Source organism: Gymnoscopelus braueri (genome assembly GCF_963280865.1).
Source record: "Gymnoscopelus braueri genome assembly, chromosome: 2".
Lineage (NCBI taxonomy): Eukaryota > Metazoa > Chordata > Actinopteri > Myctophiformes > Myctophidae > Gymnoscopelus > Gymnoscopelus braueri.
This window is the reverse complement of record NC_137604.1, coordinates 60,088,694-60,113,082: the sequence shown is the minus strand read 5'-3', so window position 1 is coordinate 60,113,082 and position 24,389 is coordinate 60,088,694. Positions and strand designations below refer to the sequence as shown.

Here is a 24,389-nt window from a genome sequence, read left to right as displayed (position 1 = left end):
AGGTACTGGATCATGGAGGACAGAGACAAAACATGGTTTTAATTAGGGTTAAGGTTAGGGTTAGAAATTATGACGTTTGCACCTTTTCCCTCCTATTGTAAGTTCATCCTACAATAGTGTGAAACTATGTGTAGCAGCATGCTGCAGACCTGTTTTTGTTTTTAATGGTTTTGTCTTTTATTGTATGAAATGCCATATGTATTTATGGTTTATTGACCAAAATAAACTTTAACAAACTAACTTCAGAAATTATTTTGATTAGGCTAAACTAAATTAATGAGTGTAAAATGTAATAACTATATGCAGCAGTAAGCATACTGCGGACCTTACCCATCACGCACAGATAAAGAAATGCAATACAAAACAGAATCATACTACCTAAATCAGTGCAGTGGAACCCAGCCAACACTTTCAGCAGCATACTTAGGTCTGATGTCAATCTCAGATACGTAGATAGCAATCCACGAAAGCTTCAAGTTCCACAAGCATGCAGAACACCACCTAGATGAACTTTGGGAAGACACACAAGAGCAAGCATGCAAGCCTTCTCATCTGGACGCTGTGGAGATCTGCAAGCATACAGCTGGGATTATCTCATTCACTCATGGTGAACGTAGCGTTCATGGCTGCAGACTGGCAACCCGCTGCTTCATTGTGAATGCTGGAACCAAGCAGCTGAAGAGTACTGTAGCTGCACCGTTGAGTGAGAGATGTACAGCTGTGGAGCAATCCACATCGTTTGCAAAAGAGATGGATGCAGTTTGAGTACAACGACCTTGACGTAGCCATTCCTTTGTAGGTCAGAAATATGTTCATCCTGCCTCGCCAGAGACACCATGCAGATACCACGTCATAGAGGATAGGAGGAAGTATTAGTTTGTGAAAATGGTAGACATAGAACTGATTGCCTTACCAAACTGTTGTTGCTACCACCCCATATTGTATATGTATTAACTCCTACACCTCATCAGAAGATGCTGCAATTACTGGAATATGCTTTAACAATGCATCTTTGAGACTTTGTTTGCAATAAGCAATTATTTTTAATTGCAATCATCATTATTTTTTAATCTGCAACCATCCAATGAAAATTAACCCAACAGCACCTGTATGAGTCAGAGACAAGTAAACCCCCTTTTATCTTGCAATGAATAACCACTATTATATGATTTCTGCCTTTCACCTGCTGTGTTATAAAAATAGTAGCAGCATTTAGCCAACGCATGATTTGTAGCTGTAATGTTAGCAAGTATAAGTCGCTTTTTAGTAGTAGAATGAGTAGCTCGCACTTTAGAACTAACAGCAACCCAACCTGAACCTTCCCGGCATCCGTGATGGAAAGAAGGTTATGCCATCAACAGCATTGGATCACCATAATAGCAATCGCTCATGAAACGGAAAAACAGAAGCAGTGTGAATTCAAGCAATGAATAGCCCTTTATAATGACATGGTTAGCTAAAAGTGAAGTAACACGCAAATTAGCTTCAGTGCACTAATGAATCCACTCCCTGCATCTAAGCCATAATGCTGATAGGAATTGAAGCAGCAGAGAATCAGATTTACCTTAATTTGCCCTCTAAATGGTACCCCCTGGAGGACAACCCACTACAATTGAAGCAATCGCCCCCTTTCACAAGACTTCAAATCCACCATGAAGTAATTATCTATTTAAGCATCTGCAAACTAACCCACCCACATAATAGTTACCTGAACTTGAGCGATAAATGAATTGAATAGAACAGGAATGCAGAAATAACAGCTTCACTGAGTGGATTATATTAACTTGAATATCCCATGATAGTTGTGTACCTATTTAACATGACAGTTACACTGCCATAATGCCTGCACATGACCAGTGAAGAAAGAAAACACCCTTGCCCCGTCACCTTATTTCTCACACGGTAGCATTGAACTGATCCCCATGATAAAACTGTGTCAGTTGCATAGACTACAGTACCCAAGATGCATTGCTGTATGCGACTTCCTGATTACTCCCAAGGAGTAGTCACGTGACACCACCACACCAGATTGTAAGAGAAACAAGCGGCCAAGTCTATAAAAAACAAGTCACAACCAAATGTTTAGAATATTAAACATTTTTAACACCATGATTACATATGAATCTGGGGATCCTTCACATGAACCCCGTTTAGAAAATCATATTTGCTAGTGACTTAACAGAACACAAACCCAAGGTCGCTTATAATAAGCAGACATGGCAACACTGATTTGATACACATGCTGTGTTTTCCTATCCTGGCTTGAGTACATGTCTGGATTTTACTTCTTGTCTCATATTATGCCCCGTTGCACACGATTGTCTACGACAGCCTTGATAAGTATAAACATATTATAAAAGCATTTGTGCTAGCAGTAGCACTACAACTGTTGGAAGCTCTGCTTGAAGCTTCAGAGCCAACTAGATGGCAAAGCACCATTGTGGGTATTCCCAGAGTCAAGAGTGCCTCAGCAGAACAGAATTAGAATTTAGAAGCAAGTAGAACTAAGAAGTACTTATTTGGGAAAAATATCAACTTTGGCCCCCAAAAAATAGCTCCATATATTCTATACCTGAAGCAAATGAAAATATATTAAAATATATAAAATATCCAAGTTTCATTACCTGATGAAAGCTCTTTAAAAACACTGGAATGTCTTCTGCTGGGAATACAAGGGAGTAGCCTACATGGGAAGCAAGCCTGCTGTGTTAAATATGCAGTGCTGTACAAACAAATCAAAGCTTTTACATGGCAGCAAGCATGCTATGTTAGCTTTAAGCTACAACAATTCAAGCTTTCCACATGGGAAGCAAGCCTGCTGTGTTAACTGTGCAGTGCTGTACACAAGTCAAAGCTTCCACATGGCAGCAAGCATGCTATGTTAGCTTTAAGCTACAAACAATTCAAGCTTTCCACATGGGAAGCAAGCATGCTATGTTAACTGTGCAGTGCTGTATAACAACAAAGCTTCTACATGCAGCAGCATGCTATGTTAGCTTTAAGCTACAAACAATTCAAGCTTTCCTCATGGTAAAAGGGAGTAGCCTACAACCAAATCAAGCTTCTACTGTACATGGGCAGCAAGCATGCTGTATTAGCTTTGTGCTACAAACAATTCCAAACTTCTACATGGCAGCAAGCATGCTATGTTGGCTTAAGCTATGATCACATTAGTGTTAGCAGAAAATAGAAGCATTGGCTGCTGTAGCAGTGGTAAAAAGTCAGCATCATTAGCAGAATCATCTCATATAGCACCATGAGCAGCAATTTTAGCAACAGCAATGAACAGCAGCGCAGCAGCAGCAACAGTGTGTGTGCAGCAAAACAACAGAATGAGAAGTGCAACCTTCCAGCTTAAATAGAGCGGTCTGAGAATGAAATGAGTGTGAGTGGATGAGTGGATGTGTAGGTGGAGCTGATGTGGTCCAATAGTAGGCCATCCTCACTGCACTGAGTTCCCTGACAGAACTTGCTCTGCGCATGTCTGTGACAGGCACGACGCTCACTTGGTATAGCTCAAAACGGGGGGGTCATCAAACTTTTTTTTAGCACAGGGGGGGCAAGGTTTTCTTTATTTTGGCTTTAGGGAGGGTCATACAACTTTCTTTTGTTGAATTTTGTATTTTAAAAATGTTTTTTAGAGAGAGAGAGAGAGAGAGAGAGAGAGAGAGAGAGAGAGAGAGAGAGAGGGACGGACGGACGGACGGACGGACGGACGGACGAGTATGATTGTTCTCCTGTAGATGGGTCTGGTCATCTGTGGGTCCTCAGGTGGCTGTAGAGGCCAATCCGGGATCCACAGTCTCTATTGCAGTGGGGGCATCCGTAAGTGGTTGTCGTGGTGGTGGTGGTGTGAGGAGCTGTTTTGGTGGATCTCTCCTTTCTTTGTTGCCTCTTGGTTTCCGCGGCACAGTGGAGGTCCTTTTCCAGGTGTGCTGTGCCTTCATGGACCATCCTGCTCCACAAGGCTCTCTGAGGGGCAGCCTCCTCCCAGTTGGTGAAGTTGAAGCGGCATTTCCTCAGGTGGGTTTTGATATAGTCTTTGTACCGCTTCTTCTGCCCCCCTTGGGTACGTTGTCCTTCCTTCAGTTGTCCATACAACAATTGTTTCGGAACGCGACTGTTTGGCATGCGTAGGACATCGCAGCTGGTGCCGAATGATGGTTGTGGTGATGCTGAGGATGTTAGCTTCCTTCAGAACACTGATGTTGGTTCGCCTATCTTCCCAGCTGATCCTGAGGATCTTGCGGAGACATCGCTGATGGTACTGCTCCAGAGCCTTCAGATGTCTGCTGTAGGTGGTACAGCTGTCAGCTCCATAGAGCAGAGTGGGCAGGACTACAGCTTGGTAGCCAAGGAGTTTGGTCTTGGTCTGGATGTCACGATTCTCAAAAACTATTTTCCTCAGCCTAGCAAAGGCTGCGCTGGCACACCCTATGTGGTGGTGAATGTCGGCATCAATGACATCTCTCGTGGAAAGAAGACTGCCAAGGTAGGTGAATTGATCCACATTTTCCAGGATGTTGTCTCCCACATAAATTGTGGGAGGTTGGGAGGATGTGTCAGGAGCTGGTTGGTACAGGACCTGAGTTTTCTTGATGTTAATGTCAAGTCCCAGGAGTCGGTAAGCTCTGGCAAAAGCATCCAAGATGTTCTGGAGGTCCAGCTCAGAATAAGCAACTAGAGCATTGTCATCTGCGTACTGATTGATTGATTGATTGATTGATGTACTTTATTTAGTAAGACATGAGAACAACAGTACATGGAAGTACAAATTCACAATACAAGGTCTACTAAACTGGAAGACTCATTAAGCACTGAGCTTGTTTAAGATGAGATCCCCATGCACACAAATCATGATGGCATTTAAGAGACAGACAGATATACACACTACTATACAGAACGTCATACAATCAGCTTACAGGTTACTGGTATGAAGACTGAAAAATATGTACAAGAGAAGAAAAAACGGGGTGGGGGGGGGGGGGTAGGTTAAGACTTAGACAGGGGCCACTGGAGCTCTGTAATGGAAGATGTAAGCTCCTTACTTTTTGCCCTGAACCTGTTCAGGTTGATGAGCCCGCCGTCAGTCCTGTAGATGAACTTGACTCCCTCAGGTAGGTTTTGGCTGGTGAGGTGAAGGATGGCTGAGATGAAGATGGAAAACAGGGTTGGTGCAATGATGCAGCCCTGCTTGACACCAGTGACAACTTTGAAGGGAGCCGTTTCAGAGCCGCCATTGCCAACTACAGTTGCGGTCATGTCATCATGCAACAGACGCAAGATCTTCAGGTACTTGTCCGGGCATCCAATCTTGGAGAGGGCACCCCAGAGGGCAGTTCTGTTCACAGAGTCAAAGGCCTTTGTGAGGTCGATGAACACCATGTACAACGATAGATGTTGTTCCCGACATTTCTCTTGCAGTTGCCGAGCTGCAAAAATCATGTCCGAGGTTCCCCTAGCAGGACGAAAGCCGCACTGCGACTCTGGGAGGATCTTTTCTGACAGCGGCAGTAACCGGTTGGCCAAAATACGGGCCAGTATTTTTCCTGTTGTGGACAGGAGGGAGATGCCTCTGTAGTTGCCACAGTCTACCTTATCTCCCTTCTTGAAGATAGTGACAATCAAGGCGTTTGAGTTCGGCTGGGATTTCCTCCTTATCCCAGATTTTACCAAGGAGGCTGTGGATGTGGCGAAGAAGTTTTAGTCCGCCTTGCTTGAAGACTTCTGCTGGAATCCCGTCTGGTCCAGAGGCCTTGTTATTACTCAGTTTCCTGATGGCATCCATGACCTCATTTTCGGTGGGGGGGGGGGTCACCCAAATTCTCCATGATGGGTTGCTGAGGAATCTGGTTGATGGTTTCCATCTCCACAGTGGTGTTTCGATTCAGGAGCTCTTGGAAATGTTCTCGCCATCTGGAACTGATACCTACATCGTCCTTCAGCAGGGTTTGTCCATCTTTCAAGCGGAGGGGGTTTAGGCCTCGATAGCTGGGCCCATAAACAGCCTTGGTGGCATTGAAGAAACCCCCGGTGTCCCCAGAGTCAGCAAACCTCTGGATTTCCAGGGCCTTCTCCATCCTCCATTTGTTCTTCAGCTCTCTCACTCTGCTTTGGACAAGTGCCTTTGCCTTGGCGTGGGCCTGCCTTTTGTCCCTGCAGTTGATGTCGTTCTGCCAAGAACAAAAGGCTTTCCTTTTGGCCTCGATTAGCTGCTCTATTTCGGTGTTGTTGTCATCGAACCAGTCCTGGTGTTTCTTGGTCTTGTAGCCAATGGTATCCTTGCTGGTCTCAAGTAGTTCTTTCGGGATGTTCGATAGAACCTGGTCTAGGATTGCTTAGAAGGTCTCCTTGTCTTCATCCTGTGAGTCTAAGGTTGCTGCATAGGCACTCACAGCCGTCTGACCGTCTGAGGTCTTTTTTTGGATCGCTCTTTGTCTGGAACCTCCCCCTTGACCTTACCGCCATGGGTGACCCTACCAGGAGCTTAAGCTCCAGACGGCATCGCTCTCTGGTTCATCGGAACACGCAAGGCTCTCCACCACGGCAAGGTGGCGATCCAAGGAGAATTACTTATATTCACACACACACACACACACACACACACACACACACACACACACACACACACACACACACACACGTCATACCATGTGTTTTATTGCTGTTTATGAGCATCAGTGGTGTCACACAGTAGTGTAATTACACTTGCCCCAACCCTTTTAATATACCTTTTATTGAAATAATTATTTATGATTGTCCCCTATCAATGAAAAAGGGGACAATAACTTCCTTAAAGCAGTTAAGGATATGCTGCCTTGTATTTACCAAATGAGAAGTTGTCAGGAATGATGAAGGAATGAATCATGAATCAATCATTAATCTTCATCTTCCTCTTTCGTGACTCTTTTGTTTTTCAACACGCTGTACAATGAGTGTAGTTTGAACATGAACTAGAATGTCTGAGGACGTGTATGCCCTGCCAGACCTGACCAAGAAGGTCAGACATGGCCAAAGAGAGAGGAAGGTAGACTTGGAGGAGAAAGGAGAGAATGAAGACAGGGGAGAATGGGAAGAGAAGACAGTAGACATCTATGACACTGCAGACAGCCCCAAAGGTCACAACCCTGACCCTGGTACACAGCAGGATGCGGTACAGAAGAACACAGCACGAGAGAAGCATGGAGGTAAAAACTAAATACATTAATAATAATTATTATTCTAATAAGAATAATAATAAAATGCTTTAATGGTTAACTAACACATGGATGCTAAGGGTAGTGGTGTCTAGAGAAGTGGGTATACTCTAATTTTTCTAAATAAATTCAAGGTGGTCTGTGACCCAAGGAATAGCACCCTGTGTGAAAATACTCAGATACAATGACATGACAATGCTGCCAAAATTATCATATTTGTGGCCAAATTATACTTTACTTTCCACATGACCAGATGAGAAATAATAGGTGTTTCGGGGCGACTGTTCTTGTATTTAAAAAATCACACCCTGTGTGAAGTGGGCGGTGTCTTGCTAGCTAATCACAATACTGAATGGAGTCAACCAATCATGTACAAAAGATAAATACATTTATTGAAACACTCTTTATGATGGACGAAACCATAACTTGAAAAAAACCAAAGTTTGGTTTTTTTCAAGTTATGGTTGCTTATATAGGGCTATGCACATGTGTCATGTGACACTGGCCAATCACAGTCCTGAATAGACTGTGATTGGCCAATCACAGCGCAGGATAATTGTACACATTTCCTGGGCCCAGATCACAGCGCAGGAAAATGTACATTTCTCCAAATCTCACTTATAGGGGCGGTTTCACCGCCCAAAAAACAAACAGTTTACGATGGAGGCGTGCCGTCTGAAGCGGACTTGAGCCACAAAAAGTAGGTCAGCAATCAGTGAGCAACATACACATCAATACACAAGCTGCAAATATTCCCAACCCAGCAACTATAGATAGTCAAGAAAATAATATGAGTCTCATACAAAGACATCATGTGCCACTGCCCCGTACAAAATACATGTCCACAATATATTTAAAAAGTAACATCTGAAATCAACAAACAGTAAAGAGGAACAGAAGGAAAATAAGGAACCATAATACATCTGTCTGTTATCTTCTCCTTGGCTTCCTGCAGCTACATACATGTTACTGCAGGGGTCTTCAACAGGGGGTCTGAGACCCTTAGGGGGCCCTCAGAGTTACTACAGGGGGGCCACCAAATCTTTGGGTGATAGGATTTTTTTACATGAACCATTTGAACCCCTGCATCCCTTTTCTGAAGGGAACATTAGACGAAAATAGCAGATCTACAAGCTCACAATGCCTTGCGCTGCAAGGCGTTGTGAGCTTGTAGATTGTCTATTTTCTGCAAAATGGTTTGGTGTAAGGAGGAAAAAAGAGCAGACCAAGTACAGAGTGAAAGGTCAAGTTTACTAACTATTGAGGGTTTACATGTCTGAAACTATGCATTAACATGAATCCAACTATGCCATCTATGAAATCTATGAAAAGGTTTAATCTGCAACAAAATATTCACAGCTAAAGGGTCCTTGGCCTGGAAAACATTGAAGACCCCCGTGTTAGTGTATCAGTCCATCCATGGTACTTAGAAAAGCACTATATCAATCTGAGCTATTATTTATTAGCATTATTATTAATCATGGAAACTGCTATTTCTGCTATTAACTACACTAGAAAACCAAAAGCTGAACATTGCTTTGTGGTTATATTATATGTGGTTACGCTGTTGCTTCAACTTGCCTTTAGACATCAGCTTGGAGGCTGGTGAACATGCCATGCTGTGCATTGTGCAAGCAAGCACCGCCGTCTACAGTATGTGCAATTTCAAGACAGATTAATATAGCTGCAAGCAGCAATAAGCGGTTTCGAGGGATAAGGCAGAGGCAGGAAGAGGCAGGCAGAGAGAGAGAGAGAGCGAGAGAGCGAGAGAGAGCGAGAGAGAGAGAGAGAGAAAGAGAGGCAGTTAGAGAGAGAGAGAGAGAGAGAGAGAGAGAGAGAGAGAGAGAGAGAGAGAGAGAGAGAGAGAGAGGCAGTGAGAGGCAGTGACAGAGAGAGAGAAGAAGTGAACATGCATTAATTAACAAAGTCATGTATGTAAAGGATAAGGATAATTCCTTTAACAGGTCCGTTCATGAAAGTCCTTGCGGTCTTGTTTCCAATGAGGGCCTGTGAGCAATTAGGGGTTAAGAGTCTTGCTCAGGGACACATTTTATTTCATCGACACATTTGCTGGCCTGGCCTGGAATCGTACCTGGGGCAACCAGGGCCTCTGGCTCCCTAGGCGGGCTCACTAACCACTCAGCTATGGCCGCAGTACTGACTGAGCCATTGGATAGACAGAATTCGATTTCATGTGTGGTAAGTTATCATACAGCATGGGTTGCTTATTATATACATACAAGCTCATAACGCGTCACATTGTAGATTGGCTGTATGTGGTTACTGTAGGTGTTGTATTAATAATTACATCTGCAAAGTAACAAGTAACTAAAGCTGTCATCTGCTGTAATTGTAGTAGAGTAGAAGTAACAAAAATGGAAAGTAAAGTAAAAGTACCTAAAAATTGTACTGTGCATTGTAAGCACTGGCATTGGTACTTGAGTAAATGTACATAGTTACTTTTCACCACCATTGAGGAGCCAATGACTGACAGGATAGGTATCACCAGGTGCACTGATTGCAGAGGAACATGGGTTGATATTAATGGTCTTAACTCAAAATGTATATATCACACAGCTTAGATTTTTTGATTAAATCGGAGAGTGATGTAAAAAAAATCTGTAGTGTAAAAGTTGCACGTTCATCAAATGTCAATGTATAAAGATTCTTGTGTCTGGGTAGCACAGTTGGAAGAGCTCTTGACTCTGAACCGCAAGGTCATGGGATCGAATCCTGGCAAAAGCAACACTTTTTCGTTAACTACTGTAGATCACTGGTTCACAAAACATTTACCAATAAAGTTTTTTTTTGTCTCCTCGGAATGGAAACTAGTGAAAATAGTCGATCTACAAGCTCACAACACGTTGCTATCTGAAAAGTTGTGAGATTGTAGATCGGCTATTTTCACAAGAAAGTATGTCATACATTAAAAAAAAAACTACTCTCAAAAAAGCATTTCATGTTATTGTTTAAAAATTGCACATTTTGTACTTTGTTTTGTACAATGCAATTTAAATGTAAACTGTAATGAGTGGGGTTTGAACCGGGGACCTTTGGCACATGAGGCTCACACTCTACTGATCAAGCTACTCAATCCACAGCCTCAGACAGTGAGAAAGGAGAATCCAACAAAACTAAATGAAGTACGTCATACATTGAAAAAAAAAATACTTTCAAATAAGCATTTCCTGTTATCTTTAACAATTGCACATGTATTCATTGATACAGTCATGTTGTGTGCAATGCAATTATAATGAAGTCTACATGAGGTGGGATTTAGAACCGGCAACCCCGTGGTTTCAAGGCAGATGATTAAGCCATTGGACCAACAGACCTGAACTGGTGAAAAGGGAGTTCACAAAGATGACACACTTTCACGCAAATTGCTCAGAAATCCTGGGTTTAAATGTTTTTCAAACTGCTCAAAATTGCAGACAATCTAAGGGCGGAGCTTACTGGTCAAAGTGATAGATGTGTTCCTCATGAGTCAAGGCACATATGTAAGCAGGTTTAATGGCTGTCGGCCAAACGAGGCATGACTTTTGCCTGTTTGCTATAGCGAATTTTGACCAATTGGAGTAAGATTGGTTTCAGTGATACTTGGAATGACCCTCTACATTATTGCAAAGTTTCAAACAAATGTGAGTCTGCATGTATGTGTTAGGGGCAGATGAATAATTTTCATAAAACTGCAATATTCATTGGCTTATAAAAGGTAAAACGTTTTCACTTATGGAAAATCCGCTTGCTCACGTTTGTCGGCATAGGTCCAAAGTTCATGTGTAAAAAGTTTTGTGCAGATTGCTCAAAGATCCCAGAAAGCTATAGATTTTTACTGTTTCTCATATAAGTCATAATGGTGGGAGATCTAAAGGTCAGAGGTCAAAAGTCAAAATGTGAAAGTTGTTAGGCATGAGGAGACGCATGTGTGTTTCATGGCTCTAGGTCAAACAGGGCATGAGTTGTACCTGTTCAAAGTTGGCATATTTCAATTGAGTACTACAGCGCCACCCTTTGGCCAATGGTTGTGAGTTTCGGGTCTTCGCCGTTTGGCATAGCCCTCTACCATATTGCAGAGTTTCGTAAAAAGCGACCACGCGGTTGGGCCAGAACTGAAAAAACGGCGGAAGAAAGCCTACAATCTCAATAAGGCTTCGAGCCTGATAGGCCTCGAAACCTTAATAACTCATTCCCACCATATTGTTGCAACTCGGACAGTGGCGAGTCAACAGCACGGCCATCGCATCACTCTGCCCAGGCACTCGCTAGCTGGGCTTACACCTTGACCGGGTGCGTCTCATGGTGCTCAAGCCTGCTTTTGTCAGTGTGCCTGTGTTGTTTTCAAGTGATGTATGAAGTCATGCAATTCAAAAGATGGGAGTCGGATTCAAACTCAATTGCACGTGGCTAACAAGGTGGATACGGCCTGTGCACTAACAGGGTTTAGGTTGGGTTGCTATCCGAGGCAGCGCACTGAATGTTTGAATTCTTGATGGCTCATGATCTGACTGGTTGTGCACAAGCTCGTAATATGATTGGTGGGCTCAAGCGCGTGATATGATTGGTTGGCTCAAGCGTGTGATATGATTAGTTGTGCTCGAGGGTGGTGCTTGCACAGCTTGGCAGGCTGACCAGTTTCCAAGTCTCAAGGCAACTTCACCCTACAACGTGTGTATGAACAACACCGGTCATTGTCAGCAGTATTACAACAGTCTGCCGAAAATGAGGTTGTAGTGAAAAAGTCAGGAGAGCTGTTTAAGTTGTTGTAACTATGTGCAGCACACAATAATTAGGCATGTAAACTGAAGTTTCCATCCGCAAGATATTAAACAAACTCATGTGACAATACGAGAAAGTGTTACATCTGTATCTGTTGCAGGACAAACATGGCAGGATTTGGTATTCGAGAGGGCCTGTCCTAAATTACGTTAGATGTGTGTGAGAACCCCATAAAGATAATTTATGAACGTCAATTTGATATTGTTCACTTACACTTATCTATAGTAGGCTATGACTTATTACATGTCATAAAGTAGATGTTGACACATCAAAAGAAGAAGTACAAAGTTCAGTTTCAAGCTACTCTGTATTCATGGTGTCATATTATTTTGTAAATTAAGATTAAGAGCATCAATTACTTACTGTCTTTCATAAAGCATAATTGTTAAAAGGTGTTTGTTATTTAGTTAGTCTTATTTTGGAACAAAACTCTTTAAACCTCCTGAAGTAGCTTAACCTCATATATTTGTGTTTTTCAGACAATGACAAGACAAAGAAGAATCTCTTCAGAGTGGCTGGATTGTGTCTGCTGCTGCTGTGTGTTCTCCTAATGGCTGTCGTCATTGGCCTGGTCATACACCGTGAGTTTCATTCTATAAACACTATCTTTATTTGAGTCAAAATTAGCATGGATGGCTATTGTTTGAAATGCGTTGGACCCTATTTTGGGCCAGGTGAACTGGTGTGAGGTGTGCAGCAGACAAGCAAAGGTAAGGTAAAGTTGTGTATTTTTCCCTGCATGTGTGTTTGGTATTTTGGCAACTCGTTGTGCACCCTTTTGAGTAGAGGTATAGTTAGGGGTGTGTCTGTTTGCAAATCATTAGCACACTGCTAATGATTTAGAACCAGAATTAGCTTTATTGTCACATCACAGGTTTACAGAAGTAAAAAAGTGGGTGAAATTCGTTTTTGTGCATAGTTCCCATTGTATTGTTATTTCCAAGAAAAAAGAGAGGAAAGAAGAAGAGGTGGGGAGGGGTGTCAAGGGGGAAAGGAGATCAAACAAGTTATCTACATATTTACACATGGTACCTGAGATAAGCTATAAAGGTGCGTAAGCATAGCAGCAGACGTATACTGTACATGATATACTTATGGACGTTAGTTAAGGTGCTAAAAAAAACAATAAAAAGACAAAAGTCAGTGTGTTGTACATGGGATTAAGGTGCAAAATATCAGTGCGTGTCGACCGCATAATCCACATAAAGTAGACTGACACTGGTATAATCCACAAGTAGGTCTATGAGGAAGAGCAAAGAAAGAAAAGTCACTTGTCCCTGCATGGTATAATCTACAGGTAGGTCCAACGAAGATCAAAGGTCCGAGACCAGCCTGACAGCACCGCCTGTCATCAGACTGCTGAACAAGGCTCATGCCTTGTTCAGCAGTCTGACGGCAGCCGGGTGAAAACTGTAGTGCTGCTCTTGATACTGCGGTGGGCCAGCCTTTGTCAGGCGGCGAAGCCACAGTCGCTGCTGGGCCTTTTCCCTCATGTTAATGATATGTTGACGCAGTGATGTCGTGTAATTGTGATGTCACATTGACTTGCAAACATGGACTAATTTGCCTCTCCATTGACTTTCAATACAATCTGGGAACCCATTAGGTAATAATACATTTGTTTGCACTTTTACCTTAGCGCTAGGTATACTCTTGGTTGCTTGTTTTTGCAGAAAATGCACTAAAGACTTCTGGTGATTAGTAGTTTTTCGTTCCCTACCTATGTTGAATACACTTATTGTAAGTCGCTTTGGATAAAAGCGTCTGCTAAATGACTGTAATGTAATGTAATGTTTGTTTGTTTGCTCCACCTCATTTTGTTCTTATTGAACTGCTGAACTTCATTTCTGCAAGGAGTATGCTGCAGCCTTTATCTAACCTCCACCTCACCACTTCTCCCCAGGTACCATTCTCCAGTACAAAAAATACCAAACGTCTGTCACCATGCCCCAGCTGCCACACTGTGCGCCTCGCACCAGTTCACAAGTTTCCCCAAAATAGGGCCCTTTGTCACATGGTGAACAAATGTAAAGCTCATCAGTTTGTTGATTCTTATTCTTGCAGATGTTGAACTGAAAAACAACCTGGCCCAAGAGTTAAACGAGATAAAAACCGAATATAACAACGTGACTGAACAGAAAGACCAGTTAGAGACCAGATATGACAACCTGACTAAAGAAAACGTTGAGCTGCAGATCCGTTTTGACCAGTTACACAACCTGACAGAAGAGTGGGGGGAGGCAATGCTTTGTGGTCAGTGAGAATTACTATTTTCCTTAATTGTTACAGTATATCATGTAAAAAAAAATACTATTAATAATAATGAGTAATTAAACATTATTCTGTTCTTGTTAGCATCACATGGATTTACATTTGGTGATGGTCTGTGTTATTACATCTCTACTGTGGAGAAGAACTGGGAGCAGAGCAGACAATACTGTGTAGACAACAACTCAACCCTGATGGTCATAAAGAGCAAAGAAAAACAGGTGTGTGTGTGTGTGTGTGCCTGCCTGCCTGCCTGCCTGCCTGCCTGCCTGCGTGCGTGCGTGCGTGCGTGCGTGCGTGCGTGCGTGAGTGAGTGCGTGCGTGCGTGCGTGCGACGTGCGTGCCTGCCTGCCTGCGTGCGTGCGTGCGTGCGTGCGTGTGTGTGCTGCACATATTCCACTTCATGGAGAAACAAATCTATTGTACAGTTTGTGCTTCAATAACCAGAAGACTTTCTCTGCAGGACTTTGTTGTCGGTTTAAACCAGAGAGTGTGGCTGGGTCTGACTGACATAGTCCAGGAAGGACACTGGAAATGGGTGGATGGAACAAACCTGACTATACCAGAGTAAGACTTATCTTCTTGTTCATTTCAACATAAATTTTAAATACACTCCACATATTAAATAAATAAATCTGCATTTTTCTAAATGGCATGACATGCTATAATAAAAATACAAATGTACCACACTGTCAATATAAGGCAATTCTACATGTTTTCAATTTCACTATCCAGCTATGGTGTAATTATTAGAAAACAAAATATTTAGAGTGAAAACACATCATGGTAAACTAAGTATCATGATGAATTAAATGTCCATACTTCTCCAGGTTCTGGAACTATGGTGAGCCTAATGACTATGGAGGAGCAGAAGACTGTGCTGAGGTTAAGGATGGAGTATGGAATGACAGTCCATGTGGTCTAAGAAGACGCTGCATCTGTGAAAGAGTTTTCTAGTGAAATCATCATTTCACAATGTATTAGTTGGTGTGTTGGTACAGCTACATGATGGCTGTGTTTCATGTGGTAGTTTGTGTTTGCTTTGGTTTGTCTGAACTTCAGTTCAACCCAATACACACTCACTGTAGGCATGATGTTATGATTTATTTTCATTATTTGGCTAAAGGAGAGCCAATAGCAGTGGTTCTCAACATGATCCCCACATGATTTAGGGAAGGGGGGTCCCCAGATGACAGTTAAGTAACAATTTAAGTAACCTTTTTAATACCTAAACAAGTTTTTTAAAAATAAAGCAAAGAAAAAGACCATTACTGCATCAAATATGATTATTTTGGGGGGTCCCTAGTTCAAATATGATTATTTTGGGGGGTCACGGCCTGAAAAGGTTGAGAACCACTGGCCCATTAGAATGGGAATAACACTCTAACAGCCATCTGTTGCGTTTTAATACCATGTTCATATAGATGAATGAAGTGTGTTGATTCTGATGGAACTGGGTTTGGTTCAAATCAGTTTCTTAAAACGGTGAACATTGTATCACATGATAGAGTCAAATCATATACGATTACAAATCACACTTTAAATTTGTAAAATCATAGTTTTTTTTAGACCAAGCAGTTGATATAAATTGTTGCACGTACATATGACAAAGTAGCCTGGTAAAGCCCCTCCCTCCGGAAAATCTTATTTCCATTTGATTTCAGGAAGGAGTCTGGCATGAGGGCTTGTTTGGCTTTTTTCCGTGGTCCACCAAGTGGACGAGCCCATCAGCGTCCTTAGCCTGGTAAAGCCCCTCCTCGCTCATCGTTCTGTGATTGACAGCGAAAGTTGGCCAATCAGGTGGCGAGTTCGAGTGAACCCGAATGGATCAGAGTTTTTTTTTTTTACTTGAAAACGCTCTCAAACTTCTTTTTTGATGCATGGAATTTACTTTTAAGATATCTTTCGGATAGAATTTAGTTGTTTAACTTCATACATGTGGTCAATTAATCATGACAGAGCCTATTTAAAAATAAAAATTCAGAGAACCGGCAGGGGCGGGCATGTATCCGAATAAGGCAACCTATTTTGGGCATGGCCCTTTCAAATGTCCCGTTGCGTCACATTGGTCTGGAGGTGGTAAAAATGAACTGCTGATTGGCTGAAGGGGAACAACTGCTGATTGGCTGAAGGGGTTGTCAGTCAACGGTATTACTCCCGCCCAACTCCACAGTCAAAAACACACACACACACACACACACACACACACACACACACACACACACACACACACACACACACACAGGTTCTCATGCCAGACTCCTTACTGAAATCAAAAGGAAATGTGATTTTCCAGAGGGAGGAGCTTTACCAGGCTAATGACAAAGTGGTGTAAAAATAAATAAATAAAATGTACACACACACACACACACACACACACACACACACACACACACACACACACACACACACACACACACACACACACACACACACAGTATATACAGTAATCAGTCTACTTGTTTTGGACAACACATTCAACACACTGACATTCAACACACTGAAGTTATTTATTTCATTTTAGATTAAAGACAGAAATGAATTACTTCACATTTTATCAATGGTTAATAATTCACTCTTACATGTATTACTCCCTGTTTTTCTTCTGGCATAATATGTGATTTAAATATATAATTTAATTTGTAAGGAGCATCACAGTATATGGTTTGCTAGCAGGGCTTTTGGACTCGTAGTCTTGTTTCTTGTATAATCTCGGATTGTTTGGTATAATCAAGTTTTTTGTGTTTTATCCTTTTGACAGAATGTACAAGTACTGTATTATGGTCAGATACTGTATATGCATTTGTGTCAATAAAAACAAGAATCAATCAAAAATCATCAACCCGTGTGTATTGTGGTCCCTTTTGCTGTGTTTGGCATTTGACCCATATCCCATATAAGTTCTAAGAACAGCATGCAGCCAGCCACTGAGAAGTGACCACTGCCCAGTGGAGAGACAGCGAACTCCACTTGCGACCGCGACGGGTCGCTTCGACGGGTGCCTGACTCGTCGCGACGGGTGCCCATCGTCTCGACGGGTGCCTGTTTTTGTCGGCGTTTCACCCGTGCGTCGGAGAACGGGCGCTCGTCGAGACTCGTCGCGTTTACCACGACGTAAGGCACGACGGAAAGAAGCCATCGTCGCCGAAATAAGCCATCCACAATGTAATTGGTCGCATCTGCCTCTCTCCCTCCTTCCCTCCTTCCTATGTGTGTGCTTCCCCCCCTGCTACGGGAGGGGGTTGGGTGGGGGTCCCTGCGGACCTTTGGGGGGGGGGGGGGTCCCAACATTTTATCGATTGATATAACTTCAATAACCTCCGGAAATAAGGAATTTGTTTGATTCGATTTGAACGTTTAATGGCCTATTGAAAAGACGATTGTTTTTGGACGCTTAAGCACAGAGAGAGAGAGAGGGGGGGGGGGAGAGGGAGAGAGAGGGGGAGAGGGAGAGAGAGAGAGAGAGAGAGAGAGAGAGAGAGAGGGGGGGGGGATAGGGAGAGAGAGGGGGAGAGAGAGAGAGAGAGAGGGGGGGAGAGAGAGAGAGAGGGAGAGATAGAGAGGGGGAGAGAGAGAGAGAGAGAGAGAGAGAGAGAGAGAGAGAGAGAGAGAGCGAGAGGGGGGGAGAGAGAGAGAAAGAGAGAGCGCACGCACGCACGCAGACAGATGTCCACAGATATTAATTTAAAGATATTAATTTGTGACGCTCCTTTGTGGAGAAGCTGCGATTTTACGCACAGAGCGCAAGGCTGTTAACTATCGGAATGTGTTCACGCTCGTCCTTCTGGGGGGTCCCCGGGCGACCCCCCAACGCAATAGATAACACAGAAATCACACTATACAATGCATTTACATTCAGCCGATCTACTAGCTCATATCTGCTGCTTTGCGAAAGCCGCGCTAAGCCGCGCATTGCGACGTATTCTGTCTGATAACACTGGGGGGCTGGTGGGGGGGCGAGGGGGGGCGTGTGTGGGTCCTTGTCATGCCAAGGACCCCCAAAATTTGATTTAGGTTACTTGTCTGCAGAACACAGCATTCCATGCACTTTCTCTCTCCCTCTCTCCTCTCTGGGATCCACGGCCAAATACATATAATTTGTGGGGTTCCTGACATGAAGGTGTATCCCCCCCCTCCTCTGAATGGAACAACTACCGTAACAGAGGAATTTCTGAGGTTACATTTTGAAGATGTCAATATAGCCTTTATTTGTACGCAAATAAAACCACTCAATATTATCACCCAAAATCAGTTTCCACAGCTGTTGCGTCGCGTAGCAACCGATCACGCCAGCTGCGTCAAATCAATTATACATTAGAAAACTTGTGAAATGGGACCTTCTGCATAACGAGTACTTGTACTTTTGGTATTTTAACTACATTTTTATACCAATACTTGGGCTATGTACTTTTTCCACCATTGATGCGTATACTACTTCAAGTGAGATGTGAGCAGTGGGTTAATTAACGAGAAAACATCTGTGAAATCTGAGCATATAATAATAATATTATTATTATTATTATTATTATTACATTTATGTTGATGTTCCGTCACAGCTCACTGTTGCGCGCACGTTGATTGACGGGTCAGTAATCACCTAGATCTAGTAGGCCTCTGTGATTACTGACCAAAAGCAACTCAATGTCGTCATTCTAGGCCGCTGTCAGTCAGAGAAACTCAATGTACGACAGTGTATTGACAGCAGTATTGACAGCGTCCTTCCATTTGTTAAAGTGCTAATAACAATAACAGTAAGTTGTTGCGTTGAAATCCGCAGCGTTAATGTAGGAGCAAAGAAAGTCTGACTATATTGTGGTTAATTTAATATACATGTTGATTAATAATCATCTTATTCATCTAAACACTGACAAGATGCAGCAAGGTGGATCAGCGAAAATAACATGGGAGACAGTTATTCGACCTGAAATCCCAACAAATCATGACACTGATGAAGAGGGCACGGAAGAATGAAGATCTCCATTTATGTTAAAATGTCCATTAAAGCCGGACTTTGATACAATTTTCGGTAATTTTTTTGGAGCAAAAACACATCTCAGACATTTGTCTTTTTTTTTTAAATGGAAATAAATATCATTTAATAACTTCAAAATTAACTTTATTACAGCTTAATTTTTGCATTCGAAAAACATGGCTCTGAAGTCAACAAAATAAAATAATACAAATTCAAAGAAAAAAAAAGGTTCTGCTAATAACTTTCATTGGCATCAATCCAATCTACAATGTCACAATGCGTCGCTTGTGTGAGCTTGTAGATCTGGTTATTTCAAAAGATTTGTATGAAATTTGGACATTTTAAAACATTTTGATTACATTGTACAGCTGCTTTACTGGATCGGCCATAATACACGGACTGTGGGGCTCCTTTCTTTAATATCTAATTTCATTAATTGATATGATCATAACGCATAACGTTACAGCTTTGATTATGTGGATTGACTGCCCTTATCAAAGCATCAAGTAATAAAACGTGCATACCCAAGTGCCGCAGTATTTTATTTATTTTGGCTAATCTATTTGAGAACGGCGTAGCCTAATCATGAACGAGTTTAGCCCTGAAACATCAATGTCATATCATGACAGTCATGGATGAACTTCAACCTGTTGTTTGCAATTTCTCCCTTTTTAGACCGTAAATCACATAAACGTTCATATTTCAAATAAATAAAGTGCTGACCTCATGGCCACGGATGTTACATTTATGGACGTTTACTCATTAATACCAGTATCTTCTGTATTGTTCAATAAAAAACATTTGAATCGGATTGGTGGACATTTCTTCCGTATTTTCTCTATGTGCTTTCAAATACGTGACCCCATTGGTTGAGAGGTGTATTGCACTCATATACATTATGAGACAATGGCCACCGATCGGATTAAAGTATTTTTATTGAACAATACGGACGAGACAAGTACTTTGGAGGGCCCGAACATAATTTTAACATCCCTGGCCATGGGGTATGCAATTCATATTTGGAATTTGAACGTTTAGGCAGATGAGTCGAACCTATAAAGTCTGTTCACACCAAAGTACGATAAATATAACTGCATAACAATAATCGTCCACACTGATGAACATCCCCCCCACCCCCCACAGAACAGAAGTGTCATTTTATCTGACGGTCTGAGGTTGGCAGGTATAGCCTATAGAGAGACAGCGGTATCCAAAATCGACCTGATAGCCTATGCCAACAGCAGCTGTCTTTTTTTTAAGTTTCCTTTTTTCCTTTTTTATTTTCTGAAACCGCTGTCTTTGTTTTAAGTTTCCTTTTTTCTTTTCTGAAACCGCTCCATAGGTGGCGCTAAGGAGGAGCTTGGGGGTCCCTAAGAAGACCCCAAGAATGTTACCCTACAGTGAGCTATATAGGTACAGTACACGTTGTGTATTATTATGTTACAACATGCACGTATACGTGCGTAATTACGCACGTGTAAAATACCGCTGTTACGGTAGTTGTTCCATTCAGAGGAGGGGGGGGGGACACCTTCATGCTGTCAGGAACCCCACAAATTATATGTAGCTTATTTGGCCGTGGACCCCAGAGAGGAGAGAGGGAGAGAGAGAGGGAGAGAGAAAGCGCATGGAATACTGTGTTCTGCAGACAAGTAACGTGCATTTACAGGTGGTCGCGGCTTGTTTTCATAGACCTCGTTGCCACTAGCAGTGTTGCTTAATCTCTCGCAGAATCTTGCAACGCTACTCGCCCAGAACGGAACGGACGCTGAGCAGCTCGTCTGCAGAGGTGTAAAGTAACTAAGTACATTTACTCAAGTACTTTACTGAAATGTTGTCTTATACATTAATCTGTGTCACTGTGATTTGAACCGACGGCAGGCCGTATAAAGTAGCCGAGGCGAGAGTCTTCAGACTTTAAAAAAAAGAGGATTGTAATAGAAGGGTCGGCTTCTATTAGAAGGGAGGCTTTTAATTGCTTATTTCAAGGCCTCCCGGTCATTAATAGAGGGCCGGTTTTTAATTGAATAGAGGTCACTATTAGAGGATTTATTCACAACGCCTCGCAGCGTGAGGCGTTGTGAGGTTGTAGATCGGCTATTTTTGGGAAAGAGCTATGGGTGTAGAGGGGGAAAAGACCAGGAGACCTGGTTCTGCCAGACCCAGACTTCACATGACGTGTCAGCCTGTGTCTATGCCCATGAATGGCCGGGCTTCGCACGACGTGTGTCCCTTCTATGCCCATGTATGGACAGACTTTTTGGGGGGACAGAATTATTTTGGGCTGGGGCCGGAGGACAAAGTGACCATGCCCATGTATGGACGAAACAGGTACAAAGCCTCATGTAAGCCCGACCCCTTGGGTCTGGCAAAAAGAGCAGACCACGTAAACAAAAGATAGATAGATAGATAGGTAATAGATAGATAGATAGATAGATAGATAGATAGATAGATAGATAGATTTAGGGATTTTAATTTCTTAAATTATTATTTATTCACCTTGGGGGGGGGGGGGGGGTGTGGCGATCGGGGTTGGGCATGTGTGTTTGTGTGTGTGTGTGTGTGTGTGTGTTACGGCTGCGGACTTTAGACAGACAGACAGACAGACAGACAGACAGACAGACAGACAGACAGACAGACAGACAGACAGACAGAATACGTCGCAATGCGCGGCTTTCGCAAAGCAGCAGATATGAGCTAGTAGATCGGCTGAATGTAAATGCATTGTATAGTGTGATTTCTGTGTTATCTATTGCGTTGGGGGGTCGCCCGGGGACCCCCCAGAAGGACGAGCGTGAACACATTCCGATAGTTAACAGCCTTGCGCTCTGTGCGTAAAATCGCAGCTTCTCCACAAAGGAGCGTCACAAATTAATATCTTTAAATTAATATCTGTGGACATCTGTCTGCGTGCGTGCGTGCGCTCTCTCTTTCGCTCTCTCTCCCCCCCTCTCTCCCCCCCCTCTCGCTCTCTCTCTCTCTCTCTCTCTCTCTCTCTCTCTCTCTCTCTCTCTCTCTCTCTCCCCTCTCTATCTCTCCCTCTCTCTCTCTCTCTCCCCCTCTCTCTCCCTCTCCCCCCCCTCTCTCTCTCTCTCTCTCTCTCTCTCCCTCTCCCCCTCTCTCTCCCTCTCCCCCCCCCCTCTCTCTCTCTCTGTGCTTAAGCGTCCAAAAACAATCGTCTTTTCAATAGGCCATTAAACGTTCAAATCGAATCAAACAAATTCCTTATTTCCGGAGGTTATTGAAGTTATATCAATCGATAAAATGCTGGGACCCCCCCCCCCCAAAGGTCCGCAGGGACCCCCACCCGACCCCCTCCCGTAGCAGGGGGGGAAGCACACACATAGGAAGGAGGGAAGGAGGGAGAGAGGCAGATGCGACCAATTACATTGTGGATGGCTTATTTCGGCGACGATGGATTATTTCGGCGCGACGGAGTAATATTTCGGCGACGATGGCTTCTTTCCGTCGTGCCTTACGTCGCGGTAAACGCGACGAGTCTCGACGAGCGCCCGTTCTCCGACGCACGGGTGAAACGCCAACTAAAACAGGCACCCGTCGAGACGATGGGCACCCGTTGCGACGAGTCAGGCACCCGTCGAAGCGACCTGTCGCGGTCGAAGCGAGCCGTCGCGGTCGCAAGTGGAGTTCGCCCCTCCTGGCCCAGTGACCACCTCAGCTCTATGACCAGTGCCTTGATGTCCCTAACATACTGTACTCACATTTTTTACTTGAATGAAAGTATCAATACTGCAATGTAGAAATATTCTGTTACAATTAAATGTAAAGTACAAAGTAAAAGTACAAAAGTATTGGCGTCAAAATATACGTAAAGTACCAAAAGTAAAAAAAAGTAAAAGTTCCTTTATGCAGAGTGTCCCATTTCACAGGTTTCAAATGTATAAAATGTATACAAATCTTTTGTAAATAGCAGATCTACAAGCTCACAACGCGTCGAATCGCGACACGTTGTGAGCTTGTAGATCGGCTATTTTCAAACAGCCACATTTTTTATAGGGCAGAAAGTGGTTAATGTATGTTTTGTAATAATAATCCAAATCTACAAAGTAACTAAAGTTTTCTAATAATTGTAGTGGTAGTAAGTACAATATTTGCGTCCGAGATGTAGTGGAGTGAAAAGTCAAAGTATAAACATTTGGAAATACTCCAGTAAAGTAAAAGTACCTCAAAATTGTACTTAAGTACAGTACATGAGTAAATGTACTTAGTTACTTTCCACCACTGTGTACAGTAGTACATACATGTCTATTATGCTGTTGAAGCTAGTGAACTGATAAGGATCAGTGCACAACCACATCAGTTGTGTTTATTGGAGTGTCCAGCCAAACTGTATGCACTGCTTCCAGAAGTTAAAGGGATAGTTCACCCCCAAAATGACTTTTTTTCTATTGATTACTCATCCCATGGAGTCTTTATGGAGATTTTTTTTGTTTTTGTCACATTTCTAAGCCAATAATTTGATGACCGGCGGAGTTTCCGGTAGGAGACTCAAGGAGTCTCCATTGAATCTACCGGAGACTCTGCCGGTCATCAAACTATTTGCTTAGAAATGTGACAAAAACAAAAAAATCTCCATAACTTCAAGGCTTTATGGGGGGTGTAATTGGTGGAAAATGTGATTTTTCTTGGGTGAACTATCCCTTTAAACCATGTTTTATCTCTACTCTCTACTCTGTCTCAGTATCTGCAATTTGGTGGTCAAAGATCGAGGACACTGAGGTAATCCTTTAATATATGAGTGTGAACAAAAACAGACTCTCATAACACACTGTAACACACTGTAATAAGCCAAATGACAACATCATAATGCTTCAATTCAGATGGTAACCTGCTCTGCATGTCATAATACTGTAGCATCCCTATTCTGGGCATGTCATATTAAGCAACATTCTGCAAAAATAGCACATCTACAAGTTCCACCATGTGTTGTGAGCTTGTAGATCAGCAATTTTCAGCGAAGAAGAGTGAGGAGGAGGAGACCTTAGAAATTAGGGAGTGTACAGGGAAAAAGTGGTCAAAGTGCAGAGCCAGGTCAGGTCCAGGTAAGTGACTGGTTAAGAAAGAAGTGTCTCAGTACAATGTCACATGGGTCAGATTCTGGTCCATGTGTCTGTGCACAACACTTGGTTTCCACATTTCTGCACAACGTGAAC

General features: G+C 42.8%; 2 protein-coding genes across 2 annotated transcripts in view; both read left to right on the top strand.

Annotated features, from left to right (window-relative positions):
* The window catches only part of LOC308106297 (uncharacterized protein), a gene marked incomplete at both ends in the record, with an annotated part of 99,952 nt that overhangs the window by 22,842 nt on the left and 52,721 nt on the right, over positions 1 to 24,389 (top strand). The window lies entirely within an intron of this gene.
* Positions 6,959 to 14,236, top strand: LOC308073280 (uncharacterized protein; the record flags this gene model as incomplete). The annotated part of the gene is made up of 3 exons (XM_080412158.1): positions 6,959 to 7,187; positions 12,455 to 12,556; positions 14,040 to 14,236. The coding sequence occupies 3 exons, from the start codon at positions 6,959 to 6,961 to the stop codon at positions 14,234 to 14,236; spliced, it is 528 nt and encodes a 175-aa protein (XP_080268284.1).